General features: G+C 36.3%; 1 protein-coding gene across 1 annotated transcript; it reads right to left on the bottom strand.

The window, feature by feature from the left end:
• Window positions 1-3,159: 3,159 nt before the first annotated feature.
• LOC113436810 (uncharacterized) lies at window positions 3,160-21,186 on the bottom strand. Its single transcript, XM_026701483.2, has 3 exons — window positions 21,023-21,186; window positions 16,572-16,760; window positions 3,160-4,501 (listed from the first exon to the last, which is right to left on the bottom strand). The coding sequence occupies exons 1-3, from the start codon at window positions 21,129-21,131 to the stop codon at window positions 4,188-4,190; spliced, it is 612 nt and encodes a 203-aa protein (XP_026557268.1). The 5' UTR covers window positions 21,132-21,186; the 3' UTR covers window positions 3,160-4,187.
• Window positions 21,187-23,541: the final 2,355 nt, after the last annotated feature.

The following is a 23,541-nucleotide window of genomic DNA, read 5'->3' as shown; positions in this document are numbered from 1 at the left end:
TGAAACTCCTGAGAATGCATGATACAAAGTTTATACTGACCAAGAAGCAGCTACAGGTTTACAGGGAAGCCGTAGGCTAAAGTGGAATTGAATCTCCGTTCACAAAGAGATGGTGTGAAGAAAAATAATGCAACATTGCATATGTAGCCCATTGACTCACTCATGTCAATGCGCATGTATGTATAGTCCTCAACGTATAACCACAACTGAGCCCAAAATTTATGCTACTAAGTGAGACATTTGTTATGTGAGTTTTGCCCCATTTTAGAAATTTTCTTGCCACAATTGTTAAGTGAATCACTGCTGTTGGTAAATTAGTAACACGGTTGTTAAGTGAAACTGTTTTCCCCATTGAGTTTGCTTGTCAGAATGGGACACCGCAACTCTCATAAGTACAAGTCAGTTGCCAAGCATCCAAATTTTGATTATGTGACCATGAAGATGTTGCTATAGTCATAAGTGTGAAAAATGGTCGTAAGTCATTTTTTTCAGTGCCATAGTAACTTCAAATCAACTGTTGTAAGTTAAGGACTACCTATCATATATGAAGATGTACTATAAAATATTAATGAAAACAGATGAATTGATCCTTGACTGAGCACAGGATGAGCTCGTATTAATTTTATCTTGAATACAATAAAGAAACATTGCTCCTGAAAGACAAAATTGTGTGAAACACACTGGATTTTTTTTAAAAGTAAATATTTCTGACTCATGTTCCTCTGAAATTCATCACTTTTTCACTACTGGTTCTTTTTTAAGTCTCCCTTGTTTTTTGTAGAGAACATAAGCTAGGAAAAAGTCTTTCGTTGGAATGCATGTAATGAAAATGTGGGGAGTGAGTGAATTAGAAACTACTGGTTTTCTTTAACTATCTTGATGACATTTTGGCTTTTTTTTCAGCATTACTGGAATGATTATTCATTATTTATTTAGGACTTCCTTGTTTGTTGATGTCATAATTAGAAGAGGATTTTTTTCTCTCATTTGAGAGACAAACTGCACAGTGGAAACAAGTTCTGTAATGCCATAAAGATTTATTATGTTATTTTATACACTATAACTTAATAGGCTCATAGGAACAAAGGTATTTCTAACTCCTAATAATCTATTACTTTATTTAAACTTTAATTCATGAGACTTTTTTGCTCTTATTTCTATAATAATAGATAAACCTGGTAAATATAATGGAGAAGATACATGCTGAAATTACTACTTAGCTGCTGACAGAAAGAAACTATTCAGAGTTCTCAAAGTAAACATTTTGTTTTGATGATACCATGATAAATTCAGCTAAATGGCCTCTGTATAGTCTATGGGGAAGGCACTGAACAATCAAAAAATCTGCTCAAAAACCACCTGGAGCAATTCTCATACAGGGTCTGCCTGTGGCGTTTTTCTTTGAATTATGTTGGTGGAAGGGGAGCGCCACCTAGTGCCAGGCTGCTGCTCTCTCCTCTGCACTTTTTAACCGCATTTGGTCTCCATTCTTCTGGATGCAGAAGAAACACATTCAGGAAATTAGGAAAGAGGCAGATTTCATATCCGATAATTTCACTGTCTGGTTCGTATGAAACCATCATGTATTTTTGATGCAATGGTACAATGTTCAGTTAATTCTTCTGGAACCATAGGAATTCTGTTAACTAATTTCCACCCAAAAGTGGATTTGCTTAAACTATATTCCCTAAACCATTTTTTCTCAAACTGAGTACCTTCTAAATTTCAGTTCTGTAAATTTGGAGGCAGGCCCATATTGGCCACAGAATTGGAGAAGGCTTTCTAATGACAACTAATTATTCGTCTTCATAACAGAAACTCTGTACTCTTTCTTTATATAGTTCAGGGTTTTTTTTTCTTCCCTGTAAAGTTTCCTTTCACAAATTAGCTATTATGATTTCCCCCAATTTGTATTACAAATCATCTCCCTGCACAAACTAATTAAAACTTTTCTGCGTCTGCCTGTTAAGCACACAACTATGTGTGATGACTAATAGAGATTTTGTTTTAAAGAGGCACCTCATTTAAGGGAACTGAAAAAAATGTTTTTGGAAACTAAAACAGATTTGTGAGTGCAGCTGTTAACACATTCAGCTCCCTGTCACAGACAATACATGCATGCACATACTCGAGCCCCCATACTGGTAGGATGGTGAGAAAATAAAGCACAGGGCTGGTTTGTTTTAAATCAATGTTAATATTTCTGGAAGTGAAGAAGCAGACTGCTAAGTGTAACCATTACTAGGTATGTATCAGAAATCCCAAGGAATATGTTGATGTCCATCTAGGTACTCTAAGTACATGCAAGAATCTTTTATCTGCACAGCATTTTTCATTGGAACTATCGCTGTCGTTTTTTTTTCAGATTTAGCGATAGGAAGAGGTTTGTATCCCTGTTCTCTATCACGTGGCTCCTACTTTGTTGGTGTTCCAGAAGGCCTTAAGAACCAGGGTATTTCCCTAGGCCTTGGGTGGAGCCCGTTGTTAGTTGTGTTCTTGAATTCATGTTGTACTGAGCTATCAGATCCCACCTTGTTTATTTGCTTTCTACAGTATTATGTTTTTATTGCGAACTGCTCAGAGATGATTTAGAATCAGACCGATCTTGATTTAAAATACACAATTCTTATCAACAGTTCCATGAACAGCAAAATCCAAAATACATTGAAAATTATAGGTATCTACCTATTGATTAATATTACATTATTTAGTTTATTACAGTATGAGGATAACTTTATAATAGTTAAAAAACATAATTGTAATGAGATATGATGGTTTGGAAAGTAGTTTAAAAAGTTTACCCTGGCTATTTTATTAAGTGCCTCAGAACAAGTTTACTTATCACTTGCCATTAATATTGTTTGTCTGTTTGTACCTTTGAGTCAGCTTTGACTCTGGGTGACTGCCTAGATCAGGGTGTCAAACTTTATTGCATTGAGGGCCGCATCAGGGTTGTATTTGACTTCGGGGGGGCGGGGTAGGCGTGGCCAGGGTAGACGTGGCTCAACGTGACTCATGTTGGGGGTACCTGTGGTGGCCAAGTGCTAAGGCAGGACTTCCCTAAGACCCTCCCTCCCTCCCTTTCATTATAATTTCTTTCCTTCCTTCCTTCCTTCCTTCCTTCCTTCCTTCCTTCCTTCCTTCCTTCCTTCCTTCCTTCCTTCCTTCCTTTTCTTCTTTTTCCTTTCCTCTTCATTCTCCTTTCTTCTTCCTTCCCCTTTCCTTCTTTTGCCTTCCTAATTTTCCTTCTTTTTCTTTGTCTGTCCTCTTTCCCTTTCTCCGTTCCTGTCCCTTCTTGGATGCTCAAATGCAAAAGGGGAACCATTTCTCCTTTTGTTTTGTTTTTAATTTGTTTTGCTATCCCTCTTCCAGTGAAAAGCAAAGGACTGGCCGGCAGTGCCACTTCCAATGAAAATGGAGCCCAGGAGGGCCATGTGCAGCCCTCCTGAGCTCAGTTTTCGCTGGGAGAGGCACTGCAAGCCGGTCCTTCACTGTTTCCTGGACAGCCCCGCAGACCAGATTTGGCCTACGGGCCTTGAGTTTGGCCTAGATTAATCTCTGCAATTTTCTTGACAGAATTTTCCAGAAATGGTTTGCCACTTCTTCCTAGGATTGAGAGTAAGTGACTGGCCCCAGGTCACCTAGCTGGCTTTGTGCTGAAGACAGGAGTAGAACTCACAGTCTTTCTGTTTCTAGCCTGATGCTTTCACTACAGCAAACTGGCTCTCTCATTAACATTGTTACATTTATGTAAAAAAGCACAACAGCTTAAATGTGTCTCTTAGTAATTAAAATTGTTTCACTTACATGCTTACTCTATTTTCTTATTTCATGAATAAATTTCATTTTTAACTATAGCATATACAGTAATTTACAAGGATCTTACTGAGTGAGTTTCAGAATGCAGAAATTAAGGCAAGATTATTTTACTCCCTTGAACATGATTTTTTTCTAAGATTTTCTGATCTTTGTGCATTGGGTGTGTTATGTCCTCTCATTTCACCATAGTTATAGCTGGACATTTTGGAAGCTGAAGAGATGACTTCATTAAAAGTAAAACTTGTTATTTTCCAAATTATAGTTACAATAAAACAACTATACCAACGTGAATTGACCGGCCTCCAATAATGAGCCATATAATGTTTGAGAGATTGCATTTGCTAGTCTAAGCCCTTTTAAAGGAATAATTATGGCAATTCCTTACTGAGGATGTTCTCCTGAATGGTCTTGGTAGTCACCAGCACAGTTGCTCCAAGTTCAGTTGCTGGCACTGGAAATGAGGAGTTGCAATTTTCATCATGGGGAGACAAGGAAATCACTTCAACCTCCTGACTTGTGAGTGCAACACAGGGCGTGTTCTCCTTTAAGACATCATCATGGGTGATCATAGTAACACCATTTAAATGTGGGCATCGAAGCTGTCTAAGGTCATTGTCTCCCGGTCCGCAGTCATGGTTTGTTTGAGCTTCATTGGCCAAAAAACAAACGCACTTGCCGTTTTCTAATAATAATAAAAAATATAATAATAAAAGACAAATTAAAATTTTCTGGAAAACTGAAATTCTTAAAAAAAACTATCTGAAGGAATAATCATGATAACACAAGAACAGCTGTGCAAATAAACGTAATACCAAAACTAACATATTTCAAATGATAGCAAATGCAGATTTATGTAAAATATTTTAGAATTTAAACATTATTTATTGGCCAAGTGTGAATGGACACACAATGAATTTGTCTTCAATGCATAAGCTCTCAGTATATATACAAACAACAAAGTGATAAATCATAAATCATAAGGTACAGTCATAAATCATAAGCTACTAATAGAAGTTAATAGGAAAGATGAGAAGTGTCGCGTTGAGCGACCGGTCTGTTGTTTCGCCTTTCTGGTTGATTGCTGAATTCCTCTTAGAGAATAACCCTCGCAAGGGTGAGATTTAAAGTAGCCCTCGCAAGGGCAAGACAGTGGGACCCTCGCAAGGGTGAATTAGTCCTCGCAAGGACGAAGTTTAAAGTAACCCTCACAAGGGTGAGAAAATAGCCCTCGCAAGGGCGAGATAGCATGGGACCCTCGCAAGGGTGAGGCTAGGCAAGACTCTCACCAGAGTGATTGCCAAGCAAGCACAAGAAATAAAACACACAAAACACAAGAAATCTTCAAAATGAGGCAACACTTGAGCCTGGGGGAGATGGGATTCCCTGGCTGCCCTGGAACAGATGGAAAATGTCCAGGCTCTCTGCTTCTTCTCCTGCTCCTTTCTTCTGCCTCTCCTTTCTCCTCCCCCAGGCTTTTTGCTGTCCTCTTTTATTGTGCTAATTCAAGGGAGGGGGTGAAAGAGGAAATTTACAGAAAGGTAAAGAGATACAATGTTAATCTTTTTAGACCAGTTTACGTGACATGAGTCACATACTCTATAGCTGTTATTTTGTAACTCCTATAGACAGGCATATCTCCTTGGAATACACATTCTTGTCTGGGGTTATTCTTTTATTTAACTTCCTCCCTGTCAGTGCTTCCCTGCTGAGCTGAATACGTGCTTTCCAGCAAGATTTCTTCTTGTGGAAAAATACAAGACAGAACCAATGTAAAATAGTCACAATTCCTCCTTTCTTTATTTTTTGTGCTCATGACTCTAGGTAGAGTTCTTTCTCCTCCAGAGTAGTCTCACAAGGTGGCAACAAGCCCTTCGGTTTGTTGATGCCTTGCAGAACCAGCTCATACGAGGAGAAGTTCTCATCCCCCGAGTCGTGGCTGGACCTAGTTAAGAAATTTTCTTTGGGAGAAAAGAAGTTATTAATGTCTATTTCCTCCTCTGACTCTTGGTCAGAGTACCATTCCAACAGCGGTTTTTTGACCAGATCTTTTGATTCAATGCTGGATGTAAGAAAGCTAACTTTTTTTTGAGTATTGTTAATTTCATTGTCAAGTGTTTTCAAACGATCCCTCAATAATTTTAGTAAACGTCCTATTACACATGGACCAATAGTACATGCAAGAAGCAATAACACAAGAGGACCTATTAAGGCTGATAAGAGTGTTGTTAACCAGGGAGAAAAAATTAAACATGCTTTGATACCATGACTGTCCTTGAAATATCATAATTAGACATAGATATAGAAAGACGAATTGTAAAAATATTCCCTTCATCTCCTAGACCATCCCACTGACGTCCTCCCCAAGTAAACCCAACCATCCATTGTTTTTTTGTAAGTGTCTTTCCTTTTGCAGTAAATGTGATTCTGAGTGGATTTAGTCTCTGTCCACAACAAGGCATTGAAGAGCAGGGAAGATGTTCTTGAGCACGGGTAATATGAATATAGTCATTTTTGGTAGGTGCTTCCCACCAGATATGACCTGTGGATACACAACTCCATTTTTTACAATATCTGTCAACTACCCCACCGCAGGCAGCACGAGAAGCACCAGTACTGTGAGCAGGACAAAAATATAGTCTAAAGTTGTGAGCAGGTGCTGGAGAACAGGAGCCTTGCTTGTCCCATATATCAGCTTGTAGTTCTTTATCTGCAAATTTTTCTACTCCTGTCCCCATTTCAGCAAAATCCATGAAAAGCTGAGGAAACCATGGCCATCTAGTATAATTAGTGGTGATCTTTAAAATATTTCCTTGAAAATCAAGGATAGTCCAGGTATATTTTTGAGGTTGATGTTCATTTGTAGAAGGTTGTATGTTTCGAGGAAGGCGATGATAGCCAAATCTTGGAACAGCACGAGATGCAGACCGCTTAGAGATGGAGTTGTCAGCGATGAAGACAGGATACCCAAGATGGCGAGCTCGAATGGGAGCTGTAGTCTTACGATGAGTGTCATCAGGGATGAGGTGGCATCTTCGCACGACAGGTGTTTTGTAGTGAACAGGAACCCAGGAAGATGAATGATGCAATATGCATTTGGTGACATCACAGGGTGGAAAGCAGCAACGAAGATGCCATTGCAGTTTGTCTCCAGGAAAAGTTGTCTCAGAATTAGCTTGAGATGGCAATGTAGGAAAAGCAGAGGATAGTGGAGGAGATGCCGGTGAAGGAGTGGAAAGTAATAGAACAGTGTGATTAAAGTATGTGTGATTGTGAAAAAATCCTAAGCAAGAATAAGATCCTATAGTAGATAGAGTAACATGTATAGTTAAAAATATTAAACAAGGAGAATAGTAATAGTGAACAGTAATGTCAGAAGTAGGCGAAAGAAAGCTACCATTGTGTTGGAAAACATAATTACATGCAGAAAGGAGATTATCTTTAAAAATAAAGGTAACAGTGTCAGCAAGAAAAGTAAAAACAGCACCAGGATCATCATACACAAGATCCTCTAACAATACCACAGGAAAAGTTGTGGCAGTTAGTTCAGCCTTTGTGGCGGGGCTAGCTGAAGACCCCTCAATTAGTTTCCCGAAGGCTGTGAAGGAGAAGGATTAGAATAACAATTTGAAGCCCAATGATAGCCTTTCCTGCAGCGAGGACAGATAGTTTTTGGTTTAATTGAAGAGGGTGGACCTCTGCTTTGGCCACGAAAAGCAGCTCCTCCCCCTGGCTTACGACATTGATTTTTAAAATGTCCTGGCTTGCCACAGTTAAAACAATTGCCATTGCGTTTTAAAGCAAAAGCATCAGGAGGAGAAGTGGTAGCAGAATTAGGATTTGGTAATGAAGCTGTGATTGCATTAGCAAGCATACCCATTTTATGAGTAGTTGTTCCTACAATTCTACAGAGTTGTAAAAACTCAGCCAAAGTCACTCCTGGCTTATTAGCAACTGGCTGTAGAATTTTTTGACAATCATGATTAGCATTTGAATAAGCCAATTTTATAAGTAATTCTTGTTTAGCAACAGGATTATCTATCTGTCTATCTAAGGCTGTCTGAAGCCGGCTTATGAATGAAGCATAAGGTTCTTCAGGTTCCTGCATAATTTTTAAAAATGCTTGAATGGACTGAGAATCTGAATCATCCACTCGCTTTAAAGCATTCATAGCACACATATGAATAATGGCAAAACTACGACGAGGAGAATTTTGTTGTTGTGCTAGAGTAGAAAATTGACCTTTCCCCAGTAACTGATTTTCAGTTACTCCAGCAGGCAAACCCCTACGGATTTCAGCCTCAATAGCTTTTTCATATTCAGATTGCCACACAACATATTGTGCTGGAGTCATAAGCATAGAAAAAAGCATTTTCCAATCATACAATAACATAACTGTATTAGCTGTAACCAAAGAATCAAGTATTCCCCTGGTAAAAGGAGAATGCAATCCATAAGTTGTAACTGCATCTTTTATATTTTTCAAAACTTTAAACTCAATGTTACTATGAACATTGCCTCCTCCCCCAGAGATGATAGTCATAGGATAAGCAGAAGGTTCTTCTGTTTCTAAAGATAGAGGTGATGACAAAAGATTGGTTATGATTCCTCCCATAGGATTCATAACAGGAGAATCAGAAAGAGAAGGAAGAGCAGGAGGAGGGGGGGAAGAAATATCTGAATAAGGAGGTGGTAAGGAAGAGTTTGATTCCAAATGAGCTGCAAGAGGCTTAGAAGTTTTTGAATTAGAAGAGTGGGAGTCAGAAGAAACAGGAGAAAAGGAATTTTCAGGAAGACTAGAAGGAGGATATATAGTCGTTATAGCAGCCATTATTGCTCTCCAAGAAATAAGTATATCCATGGGAGCTCTGGGAACTTTATGTAAATATTTTCCTAATTTTTCCCAGTGAGAATGACTAAGAGTTCCAGCAGATGGATAGGCTGGACAGTGTGCCTCAATATAAATTATAAATTTATTTAAAGATTTCTTAGAAATAGGGTACACAGTGGTACCATTGGTTTTTTGAAAGGAATTAGCTTTCTTCACTAGATTATAAAGTTCGTCCCTATGCCCTGACGAAACTTGAGAAATCGAGGAGCCCATTCTTACCTTTTTTGTCGACGTAGCCTATTCCAGGCGAATAAGAATGGGGTGAAGAAGATGCACTTCTAGACAAAAGTCACACCTTGGAACCTGAAAGGCGAAGGGATCCCAGACGATTAGAGATCCCGGACGATTAGAGATCCCGGACGATTAGAGATCCCGGACGAGCCCCCAGCTGTCGCGTTGAGCGACCGGTCTGTTGTTTCGCCTTTCTGGTTGATTGCTGAATTCCTCTTAGAGAATAACCCTCGCAAGGGTGAGATTTAAAGTAGCCCTCGCAAGGGCAAGACAGTGGGACCCTCGCAAGGGTGAATTAGTCCTCGCAAGGACGAAGTTTAAAGTAACCCTCACAAGGGTGAGAAAATAGCCCTCGCAAGGGCGAGATAGCATGGGACCCTCGCAAGGGTGAGGCTAGGCAAGACTCTCACCAGAGTGATTGCCAAGCAAGCACAAGAAATAAAACACACAAAACACAAGAAATCTTCAAAATGAGGCAACACTTGAGCCTGGGGGAGATGGGATTCCCTGGCTGCCCTGGAACAGATGGAAAATGTCCAGGCTCTCTGCTTCTTCTCCTGCTCCTTTCTTCTGCCTCTCCTTTCTCCTCCCCCAGGCTTTTTGCTGTCCTCTTTTATTGTGCTAATTCAAGGGAGGGGGTGAAAGAGGAAATTTACAGAAAGGTAAAGAGATACAATGTTAATCTTTTTAGACCAGTTTACGTGACATGAGTCACATACTCTATAGCTGTTATTTTGTAACTCCTATAGACAGGCATATCTCCTTGGAATACACATTCTTGTCTGGGGTTATTCTTTTATTTAACTTCCTCCCTGTCAGTGCTTCCCTGCTGAGCTGAATACGTGCTTTCCAGCAAGATTTCTTCTTGTGGAAAAATACAAGACAGAACCAATGTAAAATAGTCACAGAGAAGGATAATAGTAACACATCCCTACTACATGGGCAAATATCCTTAGGCATAAGACAATGCTGTGGGAATTAGGTGTTTAGCAGATTGATGGCCTGGGGTGGGGGGGAATTGTCTTTGTGTCTAGTTGTTTTGGCATGCAATGGTCTATAGTGGCATCCTGAGGGTAGAAGTTAAAACAATTTATGTTCAGGATGTGAGAGATCTGTAGATATTTTCTCAGCCCTCCTTCTGCAGTATACAAGTCCTCCCTGTAAAGCAGGCTAGTTGCAAAAAAAAAATCTGCAGTCCTGGGATGTCCATTATCTCCCCCGCTCTTCATACTATCTTTGGAAACACTACTAACTCGAATCAGACAGAATCCGGAAATAATGGGGTTAAAGATTAAGAAAGAAGAGTATAAATTGCAATTATTTGCTGATGACATGGTCTTCTTTATTGAGGACCCAATAGAAAAAGGACAGAAACTGTTGAATGAGTTAGAACAATTTGGAATAGTTGCAGGACTTAAAATTAATAGAAAGAAAATGAAATTGATAACTAAAAAGTTAACAGAAGAACAGAAATCAGAACTAGAAGAGATGATGGGACAACAAGTGGTAAAAAAAATCAAATACTTAGGAATATGGTTGACGGCACAATGTAAGATGATAATGGAAAATAACTACGACAAATTATTACAATTGGTAAAGAAAGATCTAAGGACATGGGTTAAACTGCAACTTTCCCTATTAGGGAGGATTGCTACTATTAAAATGTCCATTCTCCCTAAATTCATCTATTTATTTCAGACAATACCAATTAAAATACACAAAAACAATTTTGCGGAACTTAATAGAATAATTGCAAAATGTATTTGGTAAGGGAAAAAAACGAGAATAAACCTAAAAGCAATGCAAGATATTACGAGCAGGGGAGGTATGGCCCTCCCAAATTGGGAGTTATACCACTGTGCAGCTTCCTTAGTATAGTTGAAAGATTGGGTGAACCTATCTAATAAAAGAATACTAATTTTAGAAGGCCGTGATTTACAGAGGGGGTGGCGTGCCTTCCTATGGGATATGGGAAAAACCAAACAAAAATATTTTCATAGACATTCAATTAGAGATTCTCTATTGGCCAATTGGAACAAAATAAGAAAAAAACACTATTTAAAGGTCCCGATCTGTCTCTCAACAATGGAGGCAATGATCCACCTGAATAATTTGGACATTAATAAGATGTTAAAGTATAAAGACCTATTGGATATACAAGGAAATTTGAAATTATGGCAAGACCTCCAGGATCAAGGGTTACGAATTGACCGATGGGCATATCTCCAAGTCCAGAATAGATATAGACAGGACATGAAAGACTTCAGAATCTATAATAACCATAACAATTAGATAAAATTCTATTAGGCCCAGATAAAAAAAATATAACAAAATTTTACAATTATCTATTAGAGATAGAATTAGACAAAGAAACAGTTAAAGGTAATATGATAGCTTGGAGTAGGAATATAGGCTGTAGCATTACTCTAACAGAATGGAAGAAGATCTGGAATAGAAACAATAAAATTACAAAATCGGCATCATATAAAGAAAACTCTTATAAAATGTTCTATAGATGGCATCTACCCCCTTCGAGATTAGCGAATATGTTTCCCAACATGAGCCCTAAATGCTGGAAGTGTAAAAAGAAAGAAGGAACAGGTGGTGGTCTTGTACAGAAACCCAAAGTTATTGGCTGAGAATAAAAAAATGGATGGAGAAAATTATATCTGAGCAGATTGAATTTAAACCAGAATTCTTCCTATTAGGGATTCTCAACAGACAATTCCCCAAAAGAGGTTAAATATATATAATATTACATATATTGACGGAAGCTAGATTGGCTTTCGCACAATGCTGGAAAAAACCCCATACTCCACCTGAAGGAATGATTATTCAGAAAATACCAAGCTGTGCAGAAATGAATAAATTAACTCTAGCACTAAAAAATAAAGAAGCATCAGACTACTATATGAGTTGGAACTGTTGGTATGAGTGGATTGATCAAAGATCGACTGTATAATAATAATAATAATTAGTGAATGAAGAGTGTTAATAGTAGTAATTAGATATTTGCACTAAAGATTAATTGCAAATATGGCACAAAATAAAGAGATAAATAAGGAACCACAAACTGTTGATGATGTAATCATTTTTAATCATTTACCCCTTTTCCCTTTTTGTTCTTCTTTCTTTCCCAATCTGTTTGTGTGTTGTTTATGTATTTTAATTGTAAAATTTAATAAAGTTTATTTTTAAAAAAAATCTGCACTCCTAACTATCAGTTGAAGTCAGTACCTGTCTGGTTGCTGTACCGAACCAGACAGTTATAGAAGTACAAATGACATATTCAATAATTCCTCTCTAGAACTGAATCAACAGCTCAAACATTAAATATGAAGCTGTTGAACACCTTATTGCTGGCCATAGTAAAATTGCCCAACTGAGTTTAAGCAATAATATGTTAGAATTGTTTATTGGAATTCATGAAAGTTACATGCTTGAAAAATTTAGAAAATGAGGTCAGGATTATGTGAGATTTTAAATTTTAAATTGGCAGACCCAATATACCAGGATTACTATTATTGAAAAAATGTGGTTCGTAGATATAGAAATGCTAGAAGATAGTAGCATCGATGAAAAACAAATATAAAAAGGAACAAAACATTGAGATTTGCATATTGAAATTCAAACAACTGGAAGACTCTAAGCCAGTTTGGTCTAATGGTTAAAATACCATGTGAGAAAGCAGAAGTTAGATAAAAAGCAGTAGAGATGTCTAAAATAGATGAATATCTGTTAAGACAACGGTTGCCTAAACTTTCACAAACTCAGAGACAACTTATGAATGACCCAATGACTGTTTTTCAAATATCAGAAGCTATTAAAAATTTGAAATCAGGTAACGCCCCAGGCCCAGATGGCCTTACAAGCCAGTATTATACCATAAATGCTTTGAAGAGAAACTTCTTCAGCCACTAAAGGATATAATGAACAATATATTACAGGAGGGAAACATACCTCAAATGTGGAAAGATGCTAATATTGTGTTGCTACTGAAGGAAGATCAAAATGCTATGAAAACAAAGAATTACATGCCAATTTCATTATTAAACATGGACAACAAACTCTTTGCTGCATTTTTGGCAGAAAGACTATTTTAGAGGCATATATTCATGAAGACCAATCAGGCTTTCTGCTAAAAAGACAGGGATAAAGTGAGGACTGTTTTGAATATTATTGAATATTTACAATATCATAATAAGAAACAGCGCTAATATCTTTAGATGCAGAGAAGGCCTTTGAAAATCTAAATTGGGGTTTTATGTTACGAGTGCAGAGGAAATGGACTTTGGAGAGAATTTCATTCAAGGGGTCAAAGCTGTTTATATATCACAACAAGAAAAAATAGTTATCAATGGTGGTTTAACTAATTCATGTGAAATTCAAAAGGATGTGAGACAAGGATGCTCCTTCACTCCTTCGTTACTTTTTTTTGGTGTTGAAAGTTTTGAACAGGGATAATCAAGCAAGGTGAGAAAATAACAAGTATAAGTATCAAGATAGAAGTTTATAAATTAAGGGTATTTGCTGATTATTTGGTTATATTCCTGCAAGACCAAAAAAACCCAATATAGAATAATTGATGAGGACATTAAATGAGTTTGGGGCTTTAACAGGTTTTAAAATAAATAAACAGAAAACAACAATGCTGATTAAAAACATGTCCTCTCAGGACTGTGATAGATTGACTAAAAAGTTTGGTTTTAGGATCGAGAAAAAGGTGAACTATTTGGGGGTTATGTTGACAAAACACAAACACAAAACCATTTTAAAATAATTATTTGCCTCTTTGGAATGATATTAAAAAGGACTTACTGAGATGGTGTGACTTATCACTATTGGGTAGAATCTCTGTAATTGAGATGAATGTTTTGCCAGCAAGATGTTTTTTTCTGTTTCAGACATTACCAATGCTTGCAACTGATACTCCATTTAAACAATGGCAGGGGGATATTTCCAAATTTATGTGACAAGGGAAAAACCCAAGAATTAGATATAAACTACTGCAAGATGCTAAGAAAAGAGGGGGGTTGGGTTCACCAGATTTGCTGTATTTCAATGCTTGCTGTTTAGTCTGCTAAAAGAGTGAGTGAATCTCCAAAATAAGAGACTACTTGATTTAGAAGGTCATGAACTAATGTTTGGATGGCACGGTTGTTCATGGTATGACAAAGATAAAGTAAATGTTGATTTTAACAACCATTTTGTTAGACATGCCATTCTAAGAGTTTGAAATAAATATAAAACAATGTTTTCTACAAAGATGCCTCCTTGGGTGTTCCCCTGTGGGAAGCCTTTTTCAGAAAAGAAGTGGTGGTGAAGCTGGACTGGGAGACATGGTAAAATAATATATTTTAATTTTGGTGATCCTACCCTCAAGCCTAAGGAATAGTTAGAATCAGAATGTCTCACATTAGTTTACATATTTACAATTGAAAGAAATGTTTAAATTAGATTAAAAGAGTCATGAATTTGACTTTATTACAAATGAATTGGAAATCTTACTTGGTGTGTGGTAGTTAAGCTAAGTTCTATAAAATGTTACTGAAATTGGATTTAGAAAGTGAACATGATTCAGTGGGCAAGGAATTTTGGATATAATGTTATGCTTGAACAATTATGGAAGAGTATGTGGATGAAAGTTTTAAAATTTACTTTAAATTTCAATTAAAAAAAATTCTATAAGATGATATATCACTGGTAATTAACACCAGACAAGTTATCCAGAATGTTTAAAGGTATTTTAAATGAATGTTGGAAACGTAAATGTAAAGGGACCTTTTATCATTTATGGTGGACATGTGTTAAAGCAAAGAAATATTGGAGTAGGATTCATATTCTAATACAGAAAATTCTTAAAGTGAACATAAAGATAAAACCAGAAATTTTTCTTTTGGGTTTAATGTAAAAAAAACTTTTGGGGGGGGAACTTTGATGTTATATGTATTAACTGCAGCAAGACTACTTTATGTGCAAAAATGGAAGGACATTTTGATCCCCACAATGGGATCTTGATCCCCACAATGGCTGCAAAAGTTGATGGAGTTAGCAGAAATGGTTAAACTGATGGCTAAATTGCTTTGATCAAAGAAAAAACGTAAGTACTTTTGTGTGTACTTGGAAACCACTTCTGGACTTTGTGCTTGAGGTGGAAAAAAATGAAACTTTGATTTTGCGTTTTACTGATTAGCTAGATTTGGCTAGCTGATTAGCTAGAAATGGCTACATTATACTATTATTATTATTATTATTAAAAAGTAAAAAGTTGAGGTTTGAAGTTACTTCTATATTCTGCTACACCAGAGGGAGTCAGAAGTCAGCTTTTTCGTTTTCTTTTCTACCTTTCTTTTCTACACTTCTTTCCCCTTTCCCTTCCCTATTTGTCCCACTATTTGCTTTTGTATTTTATATTATAAAGTCATAAAAATGTAAACTACAAAGATACCATGCAAGAAAGCAAGAGACCGTGAGTTCAAGTCTCATCTTAGCCATGAAAGCCAGCAGTTGACTTTGGGACGGTCTTTCTCTCTCAACCCAATTCACCTCACAGGATTGTTGTTGAAGGGAAAATAGGAGGAATATTTTTGCCACCGTGAGTTATTTGTAAAAATAACAAAGGCCGGATATAAACAAACAAAATAAAAACAAATAATACCAGAAGCAATTGCCGCACTTGGAGTTATACCAAAGAAATTTACCAAGTATTTGGAAGTTTTAAATTGTCTGGATTTGACATCACCAACTAGCTTGCTTGGAATTTCCTAAATACTACAATTAAACCTCCATAATTCCTAGACTAGAACCTGAATTTTAAAAAATCTAAACTGATAATTGACGAATAGATAATAATTTTAATTATTAAATCATAGTAATAAATGAATGTACATTTTAAAAAGAAAAAATAGAAAAAACAGAAATAGAAAAATGTATAATCTTCTGCTAATTCCCACTGTTTAATTGTGATATTTTTATGGTCCCTATGGTAGTAACTAAAATATCCCCAATATGACTATTAAACAAGAATGCAGGAGAAAAGAAGAGTAGATTCTGTGAAAAAAGGCATATAATCCTAGTTCTATATCTGAACATTTATGCAAGGACATATTGAGAAGTTGTAGTTGGCTCCAGATCCCCAGAAGGGGACTAAGGAAGGAAAGTGATGAAGATTGCATTGTGAAATGTGTCACAAACTCTGCCCCTTACATATTTGTGTGGAATATTGACACAAGTACGAAATGATGGAGCTGCTTCATGATGTCATGACACATTTCATGTGGATGTGGTTAGAAAAGAAGCCTGTGTGGTGAATTTCAACAGTCTACTTAAAACAAAATTTTTGTAAACTTAAAATTCACCAATATAGTTCACCATCCCCAGGGTAGGATCTCTCTGGATTCCTTTTTTTCATTTAGAATATTTAAAAAGTGAGAGGAAGAAAACAGTCATTGGGTTCACACATTGCTCAATTGTGTGTAAGACTAGATTAGATAAACCTTTTTCAACATGGTGTATTTAAACTGATAGACTGCAGTTTCTATAATCCAACCAATCTTGAGTACACTGTATCTGGTTGGAAAGAGTTAGGCTAAATGAAATCAAGTGGATTATCTGAAGTGTTGTTAATACGTACCTTGGGAATTCTTTCCAGTTTTTCTCCTTCTCTTCCGTCTTTGTTTCATGATTACAAGCCATAATGTTGCCATGATGATTACTAGCACCACAAAAGCACAGAAAACAAATATTAAAGCTGAACAATGTTGGTTTCCAGGATGAACTTGCACTGGTTGGGTTGTAATGGAGGTTGTTCCAAATACAGTAGCTGTGGAGGGAAACAACAGTTCTAAGTGGGTCACCTTAACAGAGATGTTTCTTCTTTCAAAGTGAAGGGAAGGGTTCCAATTTGGTTCATGGCATGCCAAATTCAATAAAAGGAACAATGAAGTGAGAAGTGTGCTACTGATTCAATTGTGCTATCAAAACAGAATCAAAATGTTTCATATGTCCCCTCTGTTAAAGCATGGCAGCATTGGAAATTATAATCATGTGATATGGCATCATGGTGGTGTAGCAGGGCAGAAGCACTGAAGCAGACACAACTTTGTCATATGTCAATCCCATTGGGACTGATGAGTCCCTGATTTTGGATATATTTTTTTAAGTTAGCCCTTTTGAGATACATTGATTTAAAAAGTATTGCCTTGTGATGCACTGTTTTCTCCAAGTCAAAAATTGCAAACAAACAGAAGAGTTTTAGTAGTGTATAAATCAGGAAGAGAATATGCAGAAAGACAAATCATTGGCTGTGGTTTCCTTCCAGATAGAAATAAACCTAACAGCAAAAGTGAACAAGGCTAGTGATTCACCCCAGAAAATCTGTTTTAGTTAATAAATCATGCTGTAGATTCGCATTTCATCTGCTTCAGAGTAGAACTTTAACAATCTGTTTTTTATTTACATAAATATATATTACATTAGAATACATAACAAATAATAAGCAAGCTCACCACCTTAAGATTAAATATGTGGGTAGCTGCAAAGAGCCAACTGGTATGTTCTTATTGCAGCTATTTTATTTATTTACAATTTTACTCATAATGTTTTGAGCTCAGGCTGTGTGTGACCCCTCAAATTTGCTATGTCTAGGAAGTAGAAGACTGAAAATAGATACCAAATAGTTAAATACAATGATTTCCTTTATAGGACAACTATTATTTTTCCACTTATACAGGAAATATGTCCTAGTGAAAAGCAAAACCTTTATTTTAGAACATTTTATTTGGAGCTCTTCTATCTGGCAGAAATCAACCAATACCCAACACCCATGCAACACTCATAAAACTTAAATGGAGCTTCAGTTACACCTTCATGGACACTATCTTGATTTTTTTTTAACCACACACTGCCTATCCCATCTGAAGGATGAGACTCCAAAAGCAGTTTCCTTTGAAATAAATGTGAAAGACTAAGCATACTGATTGCAAAATATCTCAATTACGCACTCTCACCCTCTGCATCTCACTGTTTGAGAGTTGCATTACAATCATACCAGTTCATATAGGAAAAAACACCAGACAATCCTTACCCAACCATATGGCTGGATGTTCTGTATCTGGAAGGTGCCAAAACAAAGAAGGCTGATCTAAATCATGAAATAAGGCTTTGTTTTGTTCCAGATATAAGACTGTTTGTAAATTCTGTGATTAGTGTGTGGTACAATGTGTTGGGTGAACTTGACTAACTTACTGAACCACAGTACAAATGACTTACATCATAAAGCTTCTATGTTTTAAGATTGTAATTGGAAGCAATGGGTTTTGGATGAAGAATGGGATAATAGAAATGGGAAAAAGAAAGAAAAGGAGTATTTTGTTTCAAGGAGACTAAAAAGGGGTATGTATAGAGTTTATGTACAAAAAGTATCACAACAGTTAAAATAGATATATTTGCATATTTTCTTCCTCTTTATTGAAGAGAAGAGGAAAGAACCAAAAGGATGCTAGAATTCTGCTCTGTTGGTATCAGCTGCTTACTAAAATTTCACTTGAGCCTTCATTATAAATACTTGCGTGCATATCTTCACTAATGAAAGAGGGATAAGCTAACTTTGCTAAAAATAAAAGAGGAAGTTGTCACCTTAAAGAATTTTGCACTAAACTGACTGCTTTGATTAAGGAAAAAACACATTTACTTTTGTAACTTTGATTTTGGGTTTTGCCAATTAAATAGGTTTGCTATTATAGAAATGGCTAGTTTATACTGTTATGTAAAAATTAAAAAAAATAAGGTTTGATGTTATTATCAGAGATGGTATTCAGCATATTCTGACCTGTTCTGCAGAACCGGTAGTGGAAATTTTGAATAGTTTGGAGAACTGGCAAATACCACCTTTGACTGGAGATTTTACAGTATCTTTCCCCTGCCATGCCCACCAAGTCACGCCCACAGAACCGGTAGTAAAAATAATTGAATCCCACCATTGGTTATTATCATATTCTACTGAACCAAAGGGTGTCCCTCCCCATCTTTCCTACTATTTTCTTTTGTATTTTTGTATTTTATATTATAATTTAATAAGAAAAATACTGTAAATATATAAAAAAGAAAAAAAATACTTGCATACATATCTTCAGTAATAAAATAGGGGTAAACTAACTTTGCTAAAAATGAAAGAGGAAGTCAAAATTCACCTTGATGAGTTTTGCACCACCCGAAATTATTTTCTGCACTCCCAGACAGTGACCATAAATCAAACATCTAAAATAAAAGCCTATAGATATAGCAGGGTAAGAGGGAAACACATGTTTTCCTTTTATGTATAGGAAGGAAACCCACACGTTATAGAAGGGAAGCAGATTTTAAACAAATCTGAAAAGAGATTTGCCCTATTTGCATCTATTCTAATAAAACAGCAAGGAGACACCACAGACTTGAAGTCTACCTGCCATTGCTTATAGATTCTTTTACTGGAGTTACATAACATGCTTAAGCCTAATCCCAGGTTAACCAAAAACAATTTCTTCATTCATCTTTGCATTCCCCCTCAAGATAAACCATGTTATGACTTCATGCTATGACCTAATTCACGCAAAACACTGGGACAATGACTGAGTTTTCTACAACCGGCTGATTCACAATTCTAATCTACCTTTGTCAGTCTTGTCGTGTGAAACCAATATAAGTCTCAAGTAATGTGAAGGAACCGCTAAGCTAAGCTGTCTCTGAGTCTCAAATGCATCTACTAATAATTCACTGTCATTCCCTTGACTCTGGCGGAATTTTCTCTATTAATTGTTTCCATTTCATGCGGGATGCTTAGGAGTGGGCTCTGCCATAACATGATTGTACTTTTCTTGGAATGCTGGAAAGCAGAGCATGTAAGAGCATATGACTTCCTGTAAAATCCCAGCTGAAGACACCTGAAAGAACTCCCTTCAGTGTAGCTTTTCATCCTCCCTCATAGAGGAGTCTGAAGTAAGATAGACCAGACAGCTAACTATTATCTTTACCAAAGCCTGGTTTTTTTTTCTAGAATCGGTCAAGGAAGGCCTTCTTTTCTGCTGGCACTAGATTATAGGAGGCATCTTTGGCAGCCCTACCTTGAGGTATCGATGCCTGGGGCCATGACAGGATGCTGAGTAACCAATATGCCAAATGATGGTGATGTTTGTGACCATCAGTTCAGTGGTGGGATTCAAAAATGTTTTACTACCAGTTCTGTGGGCTTGGCTTGGTGGGCATGGCAGGGGAAAGGTACTGTAAAATCTCCAGTCAGAGGTGACATTTGCCAGTTCTACAAACTACTCAAAATTTCCGCTACTGGTTCTCCAGAACTGGTCAGAACCTGCTGAATACCACATCAGGTTCTTACTCCAACTGATGCTATTTTTTAGATTTTTGAAATCACCAAATCCTTCTCATCATTACCATCCATACATCAGCCGAACCTATTATCAATGTTTCAGTGTCTTTGGGCCCTACTTAAAGCAGGGGAGAGGAGAATACACAAAAAAGAACTGAGAAATGGTAGCTTCCTAGGAGGCAAAAAAAAAAAAATCAATGAAGTAGATCTTCCAGTAAATTGATATTTAGGATCGGCCATGTGCATGCTCATTAAATATCTTTTGTTAAAGTAACTATAATATTCTCTCAAATTTCCACTTATATTCTTTATTGAACAGGAAGATGCCTTTAAAAAGGCACATCATTAACTCATTCAGCTTACATAAGAGTTGAAAGAAACATTCATCTATTTATTGCAAATATATATATATATATATATATATATATATATATATATATATATATATATATATATATATATATATATATTCAGTGTTTGTGAACTAAGGTTCAACCGCTCAAGTACAAGTCTATTATGCAAATGAATTTATAATTGGACTAATAAGATGAGAATTGTCTTCTTAAGCACAGAGCAGAGCCCCTCGCATAAGAAGGCAATTTAACATGCATTGTTCTCTACTCCTGGATTGTCTTCTTGCTTTTAGAATCCATTTCCAGCCTACCTCCAGACTCCTATTTCCACCCCACCCTTTTATGCCTGGGATTTTATATTTTCCTTACTTGTCTCTTTCCTGGATCCTCTTTGCATATGTCTACACCGATGGCATTTGTTGATCAGCCGGTCGTAGCAGAAGCTGGGGTGTTGGCAGGTTATGTTGTGACGGTCCATCAGAGGCCTTGATGAGAACAGGCAGTATCGTAACTGTTTCTGTTCTTCATTACAATTGAGTGTTGAAAGGAAGACAGTTAAAGTTTAACCAGGGAGGAGATTATTCAAATGTGGCCTCAATGAGAAATCAGTGAACTGTGAAACTCAGTGGGTTTTTTTTAGTGCTAACTACTACCATTTTCATTAATGTCATGTATATCCCAGAAGTCACTGCTCTAAGAAAATCCTTTCTGTGGTGTCCCCAAGATATCACAGGAAGCAGTAGAAACATCTGAATACTTTGGGAAGAGTAGCAGCATTCCTACTGTCTCACTAAAATTCCTGTTTAACTTTTGGATGGTCCATGAATGATATGGTTTTTCCCACGAAGTGTATGTACTCCATTTTATAAAGATGGGAAATAAACAAGTAAACATGGCTACAATCTCCCTTTTGAATAAATAGGTTCAAGTTAAGAGACAAAATATTCTGCTGGGTGTGTATTTCAAAATACTAATAACAGCCCAGCTTTGGTTACTTGCTGTTCCAGTTTATGAAGCCGATATGATTGGCTACCATCTATCTTCTCTCTGACCATCCTTTAAAATCTACACAACACACAGTTCTATTAACTGTTCTATTTTCCTACTGTACATTATTTCTTCATTATAGCTTCATCTATGTACATAATTTTACAGCTAACAACAGATCTCTAGCTTATATTTTAAAAGAGGACAAATATAAAATAAAAAACTTTTTCAAAAAAAATATTTTAAAAGAGGACAAAGAACCCAAGAGAGAAAAGAGAAATGGCACAGAAATGGAGGGAAAGTGTGCAATTATTTCAATTATATGTAGCTTTTATTACAAGAATGGATGCCAAGGCAGTGCTTTAGCCTAGGCCATCTTAATGATTGCTATTGTTGAGACGATGCTTTTAACTTTGGAACATGCTAATCCTTAGTTATTACACTCCTAAAGAATTTGCTGCTTGGAAAAGCACAATAAATCAGATCAGCTGGCAGTGCCATCCTATAATAATCAACTTCTTTTCTTTTCTTTTTTCCTTTTCTTTTCCTTTTCTTTTCCAGAAGATTAGCAAATGCAAGCCTGGGCCATGGGGTACAAATGATTTTGTACATGTTGCCTGAAGTGGCTCCTACTTTTATACAAGATTAGAAAACAGAGCAACTGGGTTAGGGAAGAGGATAAGGTATTTCATTTTTTAAGGATGTCTCCAATGTGGAATGTGAGTAGCAATGCATAGTATTAGATAATAGATAAGTATAGATAATCTTTTTGGTTATCATATTGATGTATTCTCATTGTGTTCTTTTTCATTGTTTATTTTATTGTTCTATTATTTTACTTTTGTTCAGTTTACAGTCTTCATTTCTTCCTTTTATTGTTGTAGAGAAGCTCCACTATGAGATAGGTAGCAAATACATTTAACAAATAGTAGTAATAATAGTAGGAAACAGAGATTATGCTAAACTGCTAAAGGCTAATACTTTGCTTTGCAATGTGATGGGTTTCCAGTCACATTTTTTTAAATTAAAAGAATATTTTATAAGAAAATTGAGTAAAACAGGGAACTTAGAAAATGCCAAGGAGTATATTGGCAAGCATATTGTTACTTCTAAACACCACATTGGATACAATGAGACACACATGTCACAATGCCTTTAACCTGATTGATTCAGTCAGGAATGTACTAATGCAATGCAACTAATGCAATGTTTATTTGCATTACAGTTCAAAGAAAAGCACGTCCTTCCCTTTGTTTTCTATTTCTGCATCAGCAATGCTTGACATTAGTTTAACCAAGTGAGAAATTCTCAGAGCTACATTTCTCTGGGACAAAGCTCCACTAAATAGAATCAGAAGCAAATTCCTCTGTAAATTTTTCTAAAACTTTGACAGTTTTTAACACGACGTCTTAACAAACTTCATGTTTCATATTTTCCTTTAATACAAATTTAGAATATTTTCCTGAAGTCTATTATTTATTATTTATGTTCACCTATATCAGGAAGGGAGAAAATTGCAGGAAATTACACTTGGTTATATAAGAAACTGATAGCATGTAGACTTTAAATAAGTCTGTGTGAATCAGCCTTTCTTTATCTAATACTTCCTGATTCTATTGAACTTTGAGAATCTCTAGGCATCAGCTATGGTAGTCAAGAATACAAAAATTGAAGTGTACAGTACAGTTTGAGGAAGTTTGATATATAATGCTTCTGAAAATTCTGTTATAAAAAGATAGCACGTGTAAGAAAACGATTGTTTAAATATACATTTGTGAGACACTGTTTTTTGAAAGACACACAAGATCCAATTGTCTAACTTCCTTAAGGGGCAAAGATAAACACACATCTTTAACAGCAATGATAACCAAGGAATCTGAGTTTGGGAAATTATGAATTCA

The sequence above is a fragment of the Pseudonaja textilis genome, chromosome 5, assembly GCF_049901715.1.
Source record: "Pseudonaja textilis isolate UNSWEBS1 chromosome 5, rPseTex1.2, whole genome shotgun sequence".
NCBI classification, from domain to species: Eukaryota; Metazoa; Chordata; class Lepidosauria; order Squamata; family Elapidae; genus Pseudonaja; species Pseudonaja textilis.
This window is presented reverse-complemented; position numbering and strand designations above follow the sequence as displayed.